The sequence below is a fragment of the Salvelinus sp. IW2-2015 genome, linkage group LG3 (genome assembly GCF_002910315.2).
Source record: "Salvelinus sp. IW2-2015 linkage group LG3, ASM291031v2, whole genome shotgun sequence".
In the NCBI taxonomy this organism is placed as follows: Eukaryota; Metazoa; Chordata; class Actinopteri; order Salmoniformes; family Salmonidae; genus Salvelinus; species Salvelinus sp. IW2-2015.
In genome coordinates, this window is record NC_036840.1 from 23,999,461 (window position 1) to 24,018,638 (window position 19,178).

Genomic DNA, 19,178 nt, shown 5'->3' on the forward strand with positions numbered 1-19,178 from the left:
AGTGTACTTTGGCTCTGTACTTAGTACTCCACCCAGTACTAAAGTATTAAAGTTGTTATCAATGATATAGTATCTAAAAAAACAGACCTAGGCAACAGCACTAGTTTATGACGCAACATTGTTAATGTGGGACGCAACCTGTCTGCGGAGGGAGACTATTAATGATACCTAAAAATAATCTGTCTTTAAACCTGAGCTGTGAGGCTGTGATTTGACAACATGCAAAAGTACAGTTTCTATATGCTTATTTAAAGATGTATGGTGTCAGTTAGACTAGTGTTGGGTCAGTTACCGAAAGGTCGCAAGCACTTAACCCTAATTGCACTGGATCAAAGTGTCTACTAAAAGGGCCTCCTGAGTGTCGCATCGGTCTAAGGCACTGCTTCGCAGTACTAGAGACGTTATTACAGACCCGGGTTCATGTGACACAACCGGCTGTGGACGGGAGTTCCATAGGACAGCCCACAATTGGCCCAGCGTCGTCCGGGTTAGAGGTGGGTTTGGCCGGGGGGGCTTTACTTATCCCCGGTCGCAAGTTGAACGGTGTTTCCTCCCACACATTGGTGCGGCTGGCTCCAGGTTAAGCTGAAAAAGTGCGGTTAGGCAGGTCATATTTCGGAGGATGCATGACTCCGCCTTTCCCGAGCCCGTTGGGGCGTTGCAGCGATGAGACAAGATCGTAATTGAAATTGGGAGCAAAAAAGGGGGTGAAGAAATTAAGTGTCTACTAAAATGTAAGAATAATATTTTGTGTTTTAAAATGTCAGACCGAGGATGATCTCTAAACCTCTAGTGAYGTATTTCAAGAATTAAAATGAGGACTAAGTTATTTTCGACATAAAAAGCATCTTTAATATACAGTACTTTGTAAACACTTGGACAAGAAAGTAATCTGAGTAAAGTGATGAACGATGTTGAACATAAAAGAGGCTAATAACAGGACTTCAGTTAAAGTTAGTTGTTAAACATACAGTATATAAAAAGATACGACAGGGTTAAAGACAGAATTGTTCCCAAAATCAGAATATATTCCATATTCCATACATTCTTCTTTCAGTTTTCAAATTGGACCAAACAGAAACTTCATATGTATCCATCTCACTTCTTTTCCATTCCCTCCTCTCCTTCCCTGAAGTTCCTCTTTCTTCTTTTCTTGTCTTTACCCAAAAGCTCCATCTCTTCTACACTTCTCTTTTCATTCTTCTTGCATCGTTATTTTTTATGTGTGTGTGTGTGTGTGTGTGTGAACTGTGGCATTTATAGACACACGGGGAGTCGGGACATAGTTTACTTCTTCTTAGACATACCAACGGTGCGACCACTGCGACCGATGATCTTGGTGTGCTTGCCACGGACACCCCAGAAGCGCCTGAAACCACAGTGAGCCTTGTTCTTCTTCTGCCTCTCAAGAACCTCTCTCAGCTTGTTGTCTAGACCGTTAGCAAGGACCTGGCTGTAATTGCCATCCTTTTCTTCCTTTCTTCTTCACGTCGCTTTCCTTCTGAGTTCATTGAACTCTTGATGGATGTGAGAGGATATGATGGGATGGTCTCACACCTGTTTGGTCAGACTTGTCTTTGTCTCACCGAGATGCGTTTCTCCCTTTACCACGACACCCTCTCTGTCCTTATCTACCCTTCTCACTACATCACCCTGTTCTATTTTCTCCACAACATTATCCTCTTCTTTCAATGATGAACACCTGATGGGCAAAATATAGTCATGATGAAACACACGGATTCTGCCTAATTTCCGACATATCTCTGGAGTCTGCTGTTTCTCTGTTATCAAAACCACATCATATCGTCTTGTTTCATCCACATCCTCTCTCCTGTGTGCAGCATCCTCCTTTCTTCTCTCTATCAAATCATCATCATCTCTTCCTGTATCTGCCTTTCCTACATTTTCCTTTCTTCTGACTGCAGCATGTTGTCCCTGTCCTTTATTTCCATCAACACCGTGATCATCCTCTCCACTTGTCTTTATTTGAACATGCTCTCCAACCTCTGTAACCCCATCCTCTCGGAGTGAACCGTGAACTCGGTTGGTTCCATGGTTCTCACGATCTGAAGCATGTGCTTTGCGAGGGAAGGAAAATAAAAGACATCAGTGATACAGTTTCAAGGCAATTGATAAAAAGAGCACAGTTCGTAAATACTTCATAAATGAACTTACATTTCCTGTACACCAGTAGATAAGCACTCCGAGAACTAGAGAGAGAATAGTTTGTTAACTTACGTATTTAATTACTAATTGGAACGCCTGTTAATGTTCTGGTTCATACATTTGGCGATAAACTTTGGATACATAACTGGAAACACAAACACACGTGAAAAGAAAAACGTACCTTTCAATCAGTGGAGCTGGTTCGAGCTGTAACGGAGGAGGAGCAATGCGTCAACACTAAATAAATAGAATACATTTCCAATGGCCTTAGATAAGATTCTGACGGAGTAGCATGGTATTTGTGATGATTCCCCACTAAATCAATGCAAAAATGAACTATAATCATATCTGTTCTTGAAGTGATAACCCTTGTCTGACTCACTCCAGCGGCGATTTMATCATGTCAATCTTGGTAGGCAAAACAACCAATTTGTTTAGATGCATGCCAGCGAAGCCACTACACAAACTGCACTATAACGGTGACCACAAACTGTTAGGGTCTACATCAAGCTGTCCCAACAGTGGAGCTTATGGCTGACTTGCAATATGGTTTCCTCTGACTCCTATTGGATTTGTGTAACTGGATAAGAACCGCATTCTCCAATAATAATGAATGTCAACATGAGTTTAGACTTTTGAACCATACACTAACATTATTACATTTACGTTCAGTAAATTCATGATGTTTGTTCTTTTATAATCAACACTTAGCTGTAAGTATAAGCAAGTGCAAGCAAACGAGTTGCGACGAGGTAGGCCTATTCATTCAGCACTTTCAAAATGGACAGCGACGGAAATTCAGATAGATGTCAGTTCAGATAAATTCAGCGAGATGTTGAAGCCTTAACTTTACTCTTCTTTAAGTCACAACGGAAAAAGAAAGAGAGAGAGAAACACAGACTCAACGGTTAGCCTACCATTTGAAGTATTTTATTAGGCCTACGTGGTCTAAAAAGGAAGGACAATTCAATTACAAGGATCCACTTTTATAGACAATATACAGACGCACTGAACAGCGCATTGCGCAAACAAAACAACCCTCACAATATCAACTGGAATTACAAGGGTCTATTACTGAACTTTTTGTTGAACAAAAGTATTTGAATGGGAAGAGACTGTCACTGGCAAACATGGTTACGAGAAGGGGATACTATAATATACTGTTGTTGGGTCTGTAACTTACAGACCCAACAACATTATATACTATCCCCTCCTCGTGGAGAAAAGCACCTGAGCTAATTATAACACACAAAGTAAGCAAAACAATTAAATGCATAATTCTAACATTGCCTAAAATTATGAATAAGATACTGAGACCTAATGTAACCAATATAACAATGCAGATGTACAAACTATGGCGTATAGAACGATAAGTGGTTATTAAGAGGCAAGCTGTAATTTCGATTAAGTCATGAGCGAGCTGAGATGGATGTAGTCTATATGCCGCCTATTCGTTCAGCACTTTTGAAATGGACTGCGACATAATTCAGAACATGGGCCGTTCTTACAGTATTCTCCCTGTACACTAAGTCCCAACAGTAGACTAAATTAACGGGGGCACATAAGAAGACAATTAAAACTCTTACAATGGGGGCACGTAAGCAGACAATGAAAGCTGTTACAATATCCGATGATGACATTTCTCTAAAACAGGCCATAGGCTACATGTGCACCACTAAGGCAGAACAGTTGTACAAACAGGCCCTGCAGTGCTGCCTCACAATTTAATGCATGCTATAATTCTGGCAAGCACATACCTATTCTCCTGTTGTTGGTTGTGAAGGTTGATAGCTCATCTATATGCGGTGTCTAGCTGAGCCACAACGTTTGATTTCCCCAGCAACCCGAGTTTAACAGCATTGTCTATATGTGATGCACAATTCTCATGTTTTGAGAGAGACAGATGTTTTAAATCCTTGAACCCAGACTTGGACCACACCCTCCCCACTGAATAGCAGGCAGGGGAGGTAAAATAGGGATTGCTTTGAGATGCCAAATCATTCATTGTTGAATTTACGATTTCTGACTTGTTGTGAAATGTTTATGTCAATAGGGGGGGCGCCATTTCGACTTTGTAAAAATTCGTTCCCAAATTAAACTGCCTCGTACTCAATTCTTGCTCGTACAATATGCATATTATTATTACTATTGGATAGAAAACACTCTCTAGTTTCTAAAACCGTTTGAATTATATCTGTGAGTAAAACAGAACTCAAGTTGCAGCTAACTTCCTGTCAGGAAGTGAGAAATCTGAAATCGATGCTCTGTTCCAGGGTCAGTTTATTAAATTGCATGTAATCTATGAGTCGACATGCACTGCATACGATTTCCCCTAGATGTCAGTAAGCAGTGAGAATTGGAATGGTGTTGCTAGGCAGATCTGAGGCCATATAAAGGCTCTTGGAACCGGGGGTGCACTTTTCAACGTTCGTCATGGCGCAAGACAGACCTCAGGATGGCATTCTGAAAAGCTCTCGTTATAGGCCTTAGATATATCCGGCTCTGATTTTATTCGATATAGGTGTTAAAGACATCATAATGTAGTTATTTTAAACCGAGTTATATCAGTTTATATCAGTATATTGCGATTTTCGGATATTTCTTTGTGCTGCGTTATGAAGAGTTGGACACGTCTGGGCCACATAGCTAATGTTTGCTGCTAATTCCTAAGTTGAAGACGACAATCTACAACCGAGGCAGACGGATGATTCTGGACAAAGGACCACTTGCACAAGATTCTGATGGAAGCTCATCAAAAAGTAAGAACTATTTATGATGTTAATTCGTTGTTCTGTTGAAAAATGTAAAACTATTATTCCGCCATTAATTTCGGTGCGGTCTCGCTTTAGCGCACGCTGTATGTCGTAGTAACGTTAATTTAAAAAATCTAACACAGCGGTTGCATTAAGAACTAGTGTATCTTTCATTTGCTGTCCAACCTGTATTTTTTTAGTCAAGTTTATGATTAGTTATTGATTAGATTAGGTGCCTCTCCCAAGATTTCTCCCGACATTTTGTTGGCAGCTTGGCTACTATTCTCATTGTATAACCATGATTTGTGCCGCTAAATATGCACATTTTTGAAGAAACGATATATGTATTGTGTAATATGATGTTATAGGACTGTCTTCTGATGACGTTTTGAGAAGGGTAGTGAAAAAATTAATATATTTTGCTGGTTTATTCGCTATCGCTAACGTGCATGAATCAATGCTGCTGTGTGGTTGGCTATTGTAGTAAGCTAATATAATGCTAAATTGTGTTTCGCTGTAAAACACTTAAAGAATCTGAAATATTGGCTGGATTCACAAGATCTTTGTCTTTCATTTGCTGAACGCTGTGTAATTTTCATAAATGTTTTATGATGAGTATTTAGGTAATTCACGTTGCTCTCTGTAGTTATTCTAGTTGCTTTGGTGAGAGTTGTGATGGTGGCTGCAATGTAAAACTATGATTTATACCTGAAATATGCACATTTTTCGAACAAAACATATGCTATACAATAAATATGTTATCAGACTGTCATCTGATGAAGTTGTTACTTGGTTAGTGACTATTTATATCTTTATTTGGTCGAATTTGATAGCTACCTATGCAGGAAAAAAATGGTGGGGAAAAAAAGTTGTGTCTTTTGCTATGGTGGTTAGCTAATAGAAATACATATTGTGTTCTTCCTGTAAAACATTTAAAAAATCAGAAATGATGGCTGGATTCACAAGATGTGTGTTCTTTCATTTGGTGTCTTGGACTTGTGATTTCATGAACATTTTATTGTATGATATCCCTGTGGCTTTAGGCTAGGCTATGCTAGTCAGCTTTTTTGATGGGGGGATCCCGGATCCGGTTTGTGACTCGTTAGAGGTTAATTTCTCTTCAAATGACAAGGATTGAAAAGGATGTGCCAGTAGATTGTAACGTGATTCATAATGATGACTGCTTGTCAATCTTGCGAGCTAAGATTTTGGAAATATGATGTTGACATAATCAGTCTAATCAAAGCTACGGTAGATAAAACATGATTTGACGTCCTTTTATCAGTGGCCAATGACCTTGAGCCTTCTTGGATGAGAGCAGTTCTTATGTAACTCTATGGCAGCACCCAAGGGGCTTGAATTTTCTAGCTGTCCCTGTAGAATTTGCAGTGACACATCCTGTCTCAGCCTCCAGTATTTATGCTGCAGTAGTTTATGTGTCCGGGGGCTAGGGTCAGTTGGTTATATCTGGAGTACTTCTCCTGTCTTATCCGGTGTCCTGTGTGAATTTAAGTATGCTCTCTAATTCTCTCCTTCTCTCTTTCTTTCTCTCTCTCGGAGGACCTGAGCCCTAGGACCATGCGTCAGGACTACCGGGCATGATTGACTCCTTGCTGTCCCCAGTCCACCTGGCCTTGCTGCTGTTCCAGTTTCAACTGTTCTGCCTGCGGCTATGGAACCCTGACCTGTCCACTGGACGTGCTACCTGTCCCAGACCTGCTGTTTTCAACTCTCTAGAGACCGCAGGAGCGGTACAGATACTCTTTATGATCGGCTATGAAAAGCCAACTGACATTTACTCCTGATTATTATTTGACCATGCTGGTCATTTATGAACATTTGAACATCTTGGCCATGTTCTGTTATAATCTCCACCCGGCACAGCCAGAAGAGGACTGGCCACCCCTCATAGCCTGGTTCCTCTCTAGGTTTCTTCCTAGGTTTTGGCCTTTCTAGGGAGTTTTTCCTAGCCACCGTGCTTCTACACCTGTTTGGGATTTTTAGGCTGGGTTTTTGTACAGCACTTCGAGATATTAGCTGATGGGGTATATAAAATAAACTTGATTTGAAACTTGATTTGACATAGTGTCCCCTTGAGTGACAGAACACTGAGCCAATCACGGCACAACTAGAGAACATTACCAACCCCTACACTCCATATTTTCCACTGGCTGCCCCACCACCATAGAAATCACTTAGCTAGGCTGAAACACCTGCATTTTGGAGCTGCCTTCCTCAAGAAAGAAAAAAATAGACCATGTTTGTACGTGGTTTTATTAACTCAAGGWTTTTTTGTTTTTACATTGTTTGCAAACTGACATCTAACACGTATTAATGCCACCTGCCCTGAACACGAGTCGCCACTGATTCACTCACAGACCCAAATAAAATGGCAAATAAAATGTATGATATCAGAAAAATGATGGTATAGGCTGTATTGAATTAAATAAATAAAATAATCTTGCATACCTTTGTGACATGTGAGTCATTGAACWCATACCAGTTGTGATCTTCAAAGGACTTGATCTTAGCAGTGTAGTGTCCACCTCTAAGACTTCCGAAATGGTCCACAATCGCATAGAGTTRATATTCACATTTCTGTTCAGATAAATCAGAAGACATGCCATTAACTGAACTACAGATGTAAAAACAGACATCACTAAATATGTTATTTTTCTGATGGGCAATAAAGTGAAGGCGATATACAGTACGACATAATGATCTGTTTAATTTAGTATAGCTACATTGCGAAGCCCTAAATGTAGACTTGTATGAGAACAAAACCTGTTGAATAAAGGTTTTGTAAGTAGTCTACCTCTGTCTGTAGTGTGTGAGGCACATCCACGCAGCAGTTGATTTTGACATATGACATGCTGCAGTAGTCAAATTCAAACCGCTTGAGGAGCAGAGTAAGAATTTCTGGGTGATATTCCATCTTGCATTCCTATAGGTGACAGAGGGAGGCATTGTAATACAATACCTTCTACAGTGAAAAGCTTGATATCCATTTTTGAGAGGCTTCTGGTACAATAACTACAGCTGCACTAAGCAGAAATGCTCTGCCATTTCCTGGTTGCTGAAATGGTTATAGTTCGCCTAATTTCAGTTTATGTGTCAAAATAAGCACGTATAGCGTAGAGAATAATTGTACCATCTAAACTGCTGTGAAATACTGTATCTTTTCCATAATCTAAAATATTGTATTTTCAGCTGTTTGAAGCTGGTGTACACAACTGAAAGTAAAAGACACYAAAACTAAACTTAAGAACGGGAAGCATATTAATAGCGCACAGAACTACAGCTTCTTAGATATGCTTTCAATGAGAATGACATATATATATATATAATTCTCTTTCATTTGCTATACTAAATGAGAATTCTAAATATCACTACTCACAATGGTTGCATCTGATTTCTTTTCACATTCATCGCAGTACATTTGGTTTTCCCCATTGACAGTTGAAGACTTGAAGAACTCCTTAAAGCCATCTTTCTGAAAACACAGAAACACAAAATGTTATCTTCCTCCAACATACTGATATATTTTCCTGAATTTGTTTTATTGTCATATTATATCAACGTATAATATTAACTACAATACCATGATCATGAAAACTGAGACAAATAGTAAAGTAAGCCTACACACATGCCAAATTACGACATAATACATTCCCACTGGACGATTATGCTAGTATTGAATAACAATAATATAGGCTATGGTATTTTAAGTGTTGGTTAGCCTTGTCATGATCATATGATATTTGCCATCATAAAACAATGTTTTTTGCTTCAGGTTAAGTTATATTTTTCCTACCACACTGTAGGTTTTGTAAGAGTCAGATGGATCTGCTATTGAGAGGGGCAGTGTCCAAAATGGACCAAATCCATCACTCATCACATGTTTTCCTAAACAGGTAGTGATGTGCCTCAATTGTCCTTTGAAGATCTGGAGACAAACTCTTGTCAGTCTTGTCATATCATAACTTATAAACATTGCATGGTTAGCTAACAGGTTTTTGTCCAAGATGAGGTAAGTAATGCAATAGCCTACCTTTGACACTTCAGGATTGACCATGCCTAAAATCTTCTCAAAATACTCAGCCGCATCACATTGCTTGTATACTGGGGGAGCAAAAAAAACAATGAAGGGTCTTCCCCTACAAATAACCACAAATACTATACTTCATGCTACATAACATCACAAGCTGTACATCTAACAAAGTTGCTGAATTTTTAAATGTATTATTTAGCAGCTATGAAAGCTTAACTCACCATCATCAATGCCTAGTATTGATGAGATGCCCTTTGTGTTAGTTTCAGATTCACGTAAAGTTGTAAACAACTTTTTCAGCTGAAGATCAACAGTGTCTTCTTCTTGAGGAGGCCTATCACTGAAAAAAAAAAAAGATGACTGATTTTGTTAAGATATACAGTATACGAGATGTTTAGTACTATTCTCAGTGTACTGTGTAATGATAATGTTTCAATAGTAGAGACATGAGACATGTATTTAGTTAGATACATGGCTCTGGTATGACTCAATCCATTTCTAATACTTTCACGGAGATACAGTATCATTGGCACACAGTGTAAGAATGAGAAACCTTTCCACGGCCTCTCTGAATTCTTTAGTCATGAAGAGGACCTGCAGCACACTGTTCAAATAACACGTTGCCCCTTGATTATACAGGCCATGGTGTTCTAAAAGGAATAGAGTTATCAATTAGTGCATAAATCATAAGATACAGATACAGCTGCATTGTGTTGTACTGTACATACAGTACATCACATACCTGGTCCTGGAGTGGGAAGTATGCTTTTGAGCCTCGGTAGTGTCTTGTTGAAATGTTCAGCTCCATTGTTTACAGTAGTTTTCACAGTCCAAATAAACGCCATAGAACACCTACTTAATGACCTGGAAATGTAAGATTTGTTCAAAATGAATTGCTCTTCAGGTTATATGGAATTCACATACTCAAGATTTCCAACATCAGAATGTTTCCACTTGCATTGATAGGCTAATGAAAGAATACAATGGGATTATCAAATCAAATGCAATATTTCTATTTGTCAGTTGAGTTATCCAAAAGTGTTTCTAGTTTGTTTAGTCAATAGAGCAATACAAGAAKATCGAATGTAGGCTAGACTATACATATTATTCAATCCAWATTMACRGATTTATTCGTGTATTCTTGTAGCRGAAAAGCGTCCCTTCGAGTTGTCACCTCTAAGGAAAAACAACGACGATGAACCGGCTTCACTTTCGATTTCGGCTATTCCGGTCAGTATCACACCGCTCCAATAGAACAAATATGAACGCCTTTTTTAAATGTTCCTTTTTAGCAAAGTTGTCRTTGTGAAGGCACACTCAGAAAATAATTAAACGTTGAATTGTTTTTCAATCACATCAAACGAAACTCTACATTTTTGGACTTAATTTAAGATATATAGGCTTGGCTCTATGATTCTTGAAGAATATAACTTTAAATGCATGAGTTGATCAGATAATACAATGTTTTAATCCTATATTGAATTATTATAGTAAGGTTTCAGGCGGCCCCCTAGTGTTTCTAATCACACTTGGACACACTGACATCTTTATGTTTCTGCATTAATTCTCTGCATGGACGAAAATAAATAAATAAATAAATAGTCAACCAAAATATTTAAATATGGATACTGTAACTGTTATTTTTCCAAATGAATGAGTCAGAGAGAGAGTTCAGAATTGGGAGAACATTCATTTATTGTTGAATATTGTTGTTGTTGAAGACTTCCATACAGTAAAGTCACAGATTTAAAAAAAWTTGAATTGAGAAGTTCTGGTAGCAGGTTCAGAGAATAAACCAAATGCTTTCTGGCCACATTTTGTTTATATTTTGTTTAAAAAAAGAGCCCATACATTTATCAACATCAGTTCCTTCGTGTGCTTTGGCAATGGGATTGGCAGTGAGATTAATATCACAAGACTACAGTATTAAAAAGACACCAAAATGCAGACAAAGATTCTCTCTTCTGTCCATTCGTCAATGTCTCCATCCCCCAGGCACCCTCATCACTAGCTGAATGACAGACTGGTTCTGGATCCCATATGAGGAGAGCACGGATGAGTCCTCCAGCTGCTTGTTTGTGAAAATCAGTCGCAGGGTCTCTAGATTGTCCCCTAAAAAGGTCAGATGTTTTAGTCAATACAGTTGACAACTAACAGAATTTCCTTAATCACTGCTCAACCACTACCCCGCAATTAAATAAAATACTTAATTTAGTTAATAATCGAATTACATTTAATGAAACTCTCATAATGATTGATGATTAATGATTCCACTGTGGAATGAATATCTCTCTACCTGAGTTCCCCGGGAGTCTTTCAGAAATTTTATTTTTCAGTTGCAGTACTGTCGTACTGTTCATTTGTTCTTCCGTATTGCTCACGTCTATTACCATTTTCTCCCCTCTGAATCCAATCACTGTGACCTGGTAGATCTTTCCCATGGTTCTGGATATGTGCGTGAGCTGCTCAGGTGTCCGAGTTATTCTGTCAATTGGTGTAACTGTTTGTATGTGAGAGAATGAGGAAGGCAAAACGCTCCTCCTTCTCAGAAGCAATAACAATTTGTCTACCTTATCACATGACATATAATAAACAGACCTAACTTTTGAGTACAGAAATTAAACTGAAAGTAGGTACAGTGACTTGGGATTTCAGGGGAATACCATCACACTCAAATAAATGAACAATAAACAAGTTTGAGTCAATACATTTGGTGACTGAGATCCGCCAGCTGATAACCGGTTTATCTGCATTACAACGCTGCAATTGAAAATGTTATGAGAACATCCTCAAGTGAATGCAGTCAACATAATTTACCGTATATCACGTGTCTTCTTGAAACTTGAAAGTGAAAGCTTCTGATGTTGAATAACAAGTCCAAGGGATATACAAGGGCTTAGCGGGACTCACAGCGGAACATTTTATCCCGCGAACGCGGTCCCGGCACAGCATTCAAGGGAGAGCACACCTGCCTCTGGTGGTCATATCATCGTCCCACAGGTGAGTGTGAAGAAGTAGGATTACTGTACAAGACAGTGAAGACAGAGAGCAACACGATGACAACCCAACAGCAGGAGGAAGAAAAGCGATATGACCCCGGAGACARCACGCTCAAGTTCGTCAACCGACAGGACGATTTAGATCGTAAGCAATCCATTTAATCAATAAACCAACATTATCCAGGTAAATTAAAATAAGAAAAATGTGGTATTCATTATTACTTAGCCCCAACTAGTCAATGTCCTCTTCGTTCCTGGAGGAACATAGTCAGTGGTGTAATGTGCGTAGGTAAAAATACTTTAAAGTACTACTTAAGTAGTTTGTGGTATCTGTACTTTACTTGACTATATTTTTTACATCTTTTACTTTTACTCCACTACATTCTTAAAGATAATGTACTTTTTACTCCATACGTTTTCCCTGACACCCAGAAGTAGCTACTCTTTGCATTTTGAATGCTTAGCAGGACAGGATAATGGTCCAATTCACGCACTTATGAAGATAACATCCCTGGTCATCCCCACTGCCTCTGATCTGGCGGACTCACTAAACACAAATGTTTCGTTTGTAAATTATGTCTGAGTGTTGGCGTGTGCCACACGTAAATCGTGCCATCTGGTTTGCTTAATATAAGGAATTTGAAATGATTTATACTTTAACGTTTGATACTTAAGTATATTTGAGCAATTACATTTACTTTTGATACTTAAGTATATTTAAAACCAAATACTTTTTGACTTTTACTCAAGTTGTATTTTACTGGGTGACTCACTTTTACTCAAGTCATTTTCTATTAAGGTATCTTTACTTTTACTCAAGTATGACAATTGGGTACTTTTTCTACCACTGAACATGTTTTCCAGAGTTTTCAATTATTACATTTCCTCGTTTTGTTCTCAGCCCTAGATGATGACACTGAGACTCTGAAGGCAGAGATGTCTTGTGGTCACGCGGTAACCCCGGAGTCGCTGACCGGATGGTGTCGCAGCCTACTGGACCAGGTAGGCCTACTCGCTATTCCTTAAAGGGGCAATCTGCATTTGAAATAATAACAAAGCAGGCACCCTGCACCGTTTTGGTAAAAAGCTGAGGGTTTGGGCTGGAGAAATGTAACCTCTCTCAAATTCATAAACAGAGCTATGGATGCAAGGACTGACCTTGATATCAGAATTATAGTTTTAACCATGTTCTGAGGCTGTACAGTGTTTATTTGCATTTACTTTGTTCACAAACAGAGTAAAACAAGTGTAAATTTGGGGTTCTGATGGGGTATGACCAATGATGTGTATAAACCCTGGATGACTGACAGGGGGCACTGTGTTGAAGCCACCTTGCAGCCATCTTGGTACTCCTCCTCAATTGTAAAAAAATATTTAGGAAACTATAGAAATGCATTTATTATTGTTTACATTTGTTTTTGACACATTTATTTTATTACAGACACCTTAATGCATACTGTTAAATTATATTATGTGAGCTTAACAAAAAAAAGAACAAATATATAAGAACATTTTGCTTAAAGTATATATTTTTGGTACTAATGTTACTGAAAAAAAATACTTATATACATGTAATTTGTCCTACAGTATTTCATTGAAATACTGTAGGATTCCATTAATTCCTATGGAGGACTGCTCCTACTTGGGAGTGGCAATATGCCCAACCGGTGGCTTCAAAGCCTCTCAATGGCCCAAGCATAGCATCAGCATTGGGTATGACAGTTGAACTAAGCTCATATACTGAGTGTACAAAACATTAGGAACACCTTCCTAATGTTGAGTTGTACCCCCTTTTCCCTCAGAGCAGCCTCAATTCTTTGAGGCATGGACTCTACAAGGTGTCAAAAGTGTTCCACAGGGATGCTGGCCCATGTTGACTCCAATGCTTCCCATGGTTGTGTAAAGTTGGCTGGATGTCCTTTGGGTGGTGGACCATTCTTGATACATACGGGAAACGATTAAGCATGAACTGCATTGCAGTTCTTGACACAAACCGGTGTGCCTGGCACCTACTACCATACCCTGTTCAAAGCCACTTAAATCTTTTGTCTTGGCACACATACACAATCTCAAGGCTTAAAAATACGTATTTAACCTGTCACCTCCCCTTCATCTACACTGATTAAAGAGGATTTAATAAGTGACTTCAATAAGGGATCATAGCTTTCACCTGGATTCATCTGGTCAGTCTATGAGTATGGTTACATACACACAATAATGCGATTATTATGGATAGTCAGATTGATATAATAGTTAGATTACAACGTTTACATGCTTTGCAAGAAGAACGGTTTCCCTAATAATCCTGTTTACAAAGACACATCATAAATCGAGCTGCCTGATGGCACGAATAAACGCAGAAAATCAGCAATCAAATAAACATTCTACCACAGCTACCATGTTATTTTTGGGAAGCATATTTGATTCTGAGTTCGAACATATAAAGTTTGTATGTGAAAACTACTTCTAAGACACACATACATTCAGTTGTTCTGAATTCCCTTTACTCGCACTAAAGTGGGAGGCTTGCTCGGCTGGCACTACCACATGCGCAGATCAAATACACCGCTGGTATGCCAATTAAGGTGTTCAAGTGTCCTAATCATTCGAAAGCTTTTCGTTTCATTAATTTATTGCCACTGGAGCCCACCGGCGTAACTGCTAAACTGCTTGCTAACTGTACACTGTACTACATGATTGTAGCATGTTTACTAACGCGTTAGTTCTAGTAGCTATGTTGACTTGACGTTAGCTAATATGGTGACAACAATGTAGGCTGTGTGTAGCGGTTAGCGGTTATGATATGAAGGTTTAGCTTGGAAAGTTTTTTTTGCCTGGTCACAGACCTTGTGTTGTGCACTGAAGTCCACAAGTGAAGGGAAAGGTGAGAGGAGGAGTGCGTAGGTGCAAGAAGGAATTATACAACGAGCAAAATTATCATGCTGTTTGTATATGGTTACTATGAAAGTGAACTGTGTTTGCTTGTGATCAGGGATCTATTCACTCTGCCGATTCTGTTGAAAAACATTTCTTAAATGGAAGCAAACGGAACGAAACAGGGATAAACATACCTGAATTTGTCCAATAGAAACTCTAATTTGCAACTTTTGGACTAATGATTACACCCTAGATCAGCTAGATGCAGGCAAAAGGAAGCCTGGAGGCTCTTCTAGGTGTGAAGGTATTTCAAGTGTCTAGGGATAGCCTAATATTGGCCTAATGGCCTTCATTTGAGAAAGTCAAAATAAAATTACATATCAATAAGAATCATGAACTGTAATCTATGCAGACATTTATTTAACTGACATATTTCGCAATTTATCAATTCATTGGCACAATATCGTCCACTTCATCTTTTAAGAGAGAAGTACGGCATTTGGAAAGTTGATATGTAACAAAACAGATCATTCATCTGTAGGCTACGTGCATAGCACTTTGTTTTAAGCATCAATTTGGTCCCATGTTCTTACCCCAACTGGGTGCAGCACCTGTTAAACTCTAATATCCCTTAAAACACAGGGATGACTGACATGGCAGATTCAGATGGGACTAAAATTACAAATGTGGTAATTTGTGCTCGTAAACATAATTACATTACCTGAGCTCCCCCAGTAAAAGTTATCCCGTCCGAATAGGGCCAATGTCAAATTTCTCTCGACCTGACACCTATGTTGTAAACTTTCATTCAAATTGCTAGGTTGTAGCAACCTCATGATGGGTATAGGGAACATTCTGAGTATCAGGTAGTAGCCTTAACCTGTCGATGTAACATTGAGCTGGGTGAATGGAATATAAATGACAGTCATCCAATATGCTGTAATATAAATAAGGCCATGCTCATAAAACATTTTATCATCCCCCCTCATCTTAAACGGCACCGACCGCCACTTCTGTGCATGTAAACGTACTCTATGTCATGGAAATAGCATGTGTCCTTAATGTTTTGTATACTCAGTATATATTAGGCCAAACCTACTACAGTGAATATTAGGCCAAACCTACTACAGTGAATTTAGGCGACCACCACCTGTGCATAAATACTCTTGTCTGACGCACGTTTTGTGCTATTTAATTGAAGTTGAACATTCTCATTTTTGGAAATGGGAGAAAACTTTCTCACTCATAAACGCATACCAAGTGCAAGTGCGCTGCCCAGCAGTTCACATCAGCAAGATGTGGGGCCTTTTCATTAGGTGGGACGTCTGACATGGATAGGTAAAATAATGATTATGATCACATTTCCTCAATTTAAATATTAGACCTATGGAGACACCTATACATTTGGCAGCCAAGCATGAGTGATCATTGTAGCCTTTTATCGTCTAGACATGATGTTAAAATATCTTCACGCCTAGAATAAAAACCACCAGGTTTCCATCATAGACTCAATTGAATAAAAAAATAATAATTACAGGGGGCAGTTTAGAAAAATGAATCCCATGCAAATCTTCCTCTGGAATAAGGCACATGTTTGGAAAATAACTACATAACCAACGTCTCTAGTAATACTATAGCTGTCTCTCTCCCCCCCTTCAAACTTTCCATGTCAGGGCCCCGTTGCATAAAACATCTTKATTTTCTACAATCAAGACAAGACAGCCAAATTGCTTCAGAACATAATAAACCATGTTTCATGTAGTTACCTTTTGCCTCAACTTGTTCATATTACTTTCTAGTACGTCAAGCTAGCTTACAAAGTAGCTACAGCTAACTAGCCAGCTAGCTTTGTAGCCATGAATTGTGCACCTTTCATTGTTTAGATAAGTAGCTACTTAAGATAAGTAGCATAAGTGTCCTTATGACCTCATAGTGTGGAAATATAATAATAAAAAATACATGCACTGCCCCTTTAAGAATCAGTGGGTATATAGGGCCTATCATTTATCATAAATTTATATTAAATAGGTTGACATAGAGTCAAACTATACCATATTAATCGAAGAAATGATATATTTTAATATGAATTACACCATGCATATTAAATATATTGCACTATTTTGATATCCAATGTCCATCCATTGTCCTTGAAAACTTTTCTTCTTTGTCCTCCCAGGGTCAGTTCAAGTTTTTGTGCCCTGCACATGAGGATGGCACCTTTGTGAAGTGTGGTGCTGAGTGGTCTTACCAGGAGGTACGTAGGCTGGCTGTTCTGACCACTGAGGAGATGGAGCACTTTGAGAAGACCATGGCAGCTTTGGCTGCTGCCACATACTGTGAATACAAATCAGTGAGTGCATGTCTCATTGTTCAAATTCTTTGCAAGGTTGTTTTTACTACTGTATAGAATATTATTAATATTTTATTTATTAAACCTATATTTTATCAGGGAGTCCTACTGAGACCAAGGTCTCCTTTGCAGATGAGCCCTGAATTACATAAATTACAGAAAATACACACAACAATATAAATACAAAATGCAAGCAGAAAGAAAGAAACACATTCATCAGTAATAAGGTCCTCAATCAGCTTTCTGAATTAACCTAGAGCAGGCCTGGGCAATTCTTTTCCATGGAGGGCCACATTAGAATATATTTTTGCCATTGCGGGCCAGAATCATATTACAGGATTATACATCATGTGTATGACTGTGTTGACAGATATATCTACGGTAAACCACATCCAGATATGCTACTTATTTTACAATTTTAACATGCACAGAAATAAACCACCTCCATGTTCTCCTTTTGGTAGATATTTTCATTATTAAACATGCAATGACCTACACGGAGGGAAAAGTACACTGTGCATTCAGCACCACGGACAGAACTCTTGTTAACGGGTATGCACAGAAACACTAGAAAGAGAGAGAGCTCAACATTACATTTAAACAACTCAAGTGTGAGGAGTGACATCTCTGATGGGCATTGGCTCTATGGGTGGGGACAGATCACCTCTTAACTGCAGTACATAGCTTTGGTCAGAGATTCTTTACTGTGTTATCCAAAACGAGTAATTGCACATGTTTTATTCAGTTATATCATTATGAATCTCTGCATGCAGACAATAATAGGGATTTACTAATCTCCCCCGCTTACCCTACCCTCTTTTATAACAGTGCCCTGTCTGCGAAACCTTCGTAGAGAGAGAGGACCTCACCAACCTCAGTGTCCTCTGCACAGTGTGCACTGCAGACAAAGGTCAGAGGTATGAGTTCTGCTGGCAGTGCCTGAAGCAGTGGAAAGGTCCCGCGCCACGCTCTGACCGCTGTGACAACGATGGCTGTATCAACCAGGACCTGGAACTGCTGAAGAACTGCGAAACCACGTCTCTCCCTCAGGTGGCAGGTGTCACCAACTGCCCCTCCATTCGCGCCTGTCCCACCTGTGGCCAACGGGTGGAACACGACAAGACTGGTTGTAAGAATATTCTATGTCCAAGGTGCAATAAAGAGTTCTGCTTTGTGTGCCTTAAGCTCACACCTGAGTGCTTGGAGACCAGCTCATATTTCACAGCCTGCACTGAGGGAGTGGCTCCTCGGCAGACCTCTATACCCACCTGGAAAAGAAACTGAAAAATAAGATACCTCTTATTCACTGCATACTGTAACCTCTGCTTACATTGTCTCCAACAGAACACGTAGGTAGAAATCTTGCTCCACATACACATTTCTTCTCCATATATTGTACAATGAGAGTTTGTGTGCAGTGCTTCATGTGACGCATGATGTTTTCTTTTACCATCTTATATTAAAATCTTAGATATTATACAAAGCAAGTTTCATAGTGTGTAGACTCAGTGCTTTATGTTAAATATGTTTTCTATATCATCTTATCATTATTATCACGTTGCTTATGTGCATCATCATGTAATCTAATAAACTACTGACACAAGTAACAAACTTCATCTGTTTGTTATTGATGTTTTTGTACTCCATAACAACAATGGAAATCAAACTGACGTCTTCATTTCGGGACACAGATTTATGAGATCAGAATAATAAAAGAAATTGCTTATACCAGTAGCAAACATCTACCCAATAATACAGTATTTTACTGGTAAAACAAAACCCTTAAACTCAAAAGTCCCTRTATACCGAGCCTGTGCAGATCTTAACTGATATCTTATCAAACATTCCATTATATGTAAAAGGGCTAGGCTAACACATAATGCATGAAAGATGAGCTTTTAAGCATCAGTAACACGTAGCTTTCAATGTACAGTAAATCTAAGTGGTATAGAAGTGGAGAAATGCTTTGTTTTAAAACAGTG

At 38.9% G+C, this 19,178-nt stretch overlaps 2 protein-coding genes across 4 annotated transcripts; one reads left to right on the forward strand and one right to left on the reverse strand.

Moving 5' to 3' along the window:
- Window positions 1-1,228: 1,228 nt before the first annotated feature.
- LOC111980551 (ubiquitin carboxyl-terminal hydrolase 47) lies at window positions 1,229-10,162 on the reverse strand. 3 transcript variants are annotated; one of them, XM_070435512.1, is made up of 12 exons: window positions 10,094-10,162; window positions 9,713-9,834; window positions 9,524-9,620; window positions 9,192-9,310; window positions 8,971-9,041; window positions 8,734-8,865; window positions 8,317-8,412; window positions 7,735-7,863; window positions 7,389-7,517; window positions 2,348-2,373; window positions 2,176-2,210; window positions 1,229-2,078 (listed from the first exon to the last, which is right to left on the reverse strand). In XM_070435512.1, the coding sequence occupies exons 2-12, from the start codon at window positions 9,813-9,815 to the stop codon at window positions 1,552-1,554; spliced, it is 1,464 nt and encodes a 487-aa protein (XP_070291613.1). In that variant the 5' UTR covers window positions 9,816-9,834; window positions 10,094-10,162; the 3' UTR covers window positions 1,229-1,551. The 3 variants fall into 3 exon arrangements, with proteins under 3 accessions (XP_070291613.1, XP_070291620.1, XP_070291621.1); XM_070435520.1 differs by having other exon boundaries at window positions 1,651-2,078; window positions 7,420-7,517; XM_070435519.1 differs by lacking the exon at window positions 8,734-8,865.
- A 1,612-nt stretch (window positions 10,163-11,774) lies between these two features.
- Window positions 11,775-18,812, forward strand: LOC111953295 (uncharacterized). Its single transcript, XM_023972483.2, has 4 exons — window positions 11,775-12,114; window positions 12,871-12,971; window positions 17,023-17,196; window positions 18,025-18,812. Exons 1-4 carry the CDS (start codon window positions 12,027-12,029, stop codon window positions 18,478-18,480), a joined length of 819 nt encoding a protein of 272 aa, XP_023828251.1. The 5' UTR covers window positions 11,775-12,026; the 3' UTR covers window positions 18,481-18,812.
- The last annotated feature ends 366 nt before the right edge of the window (window positions 18,813-19,178 follow it).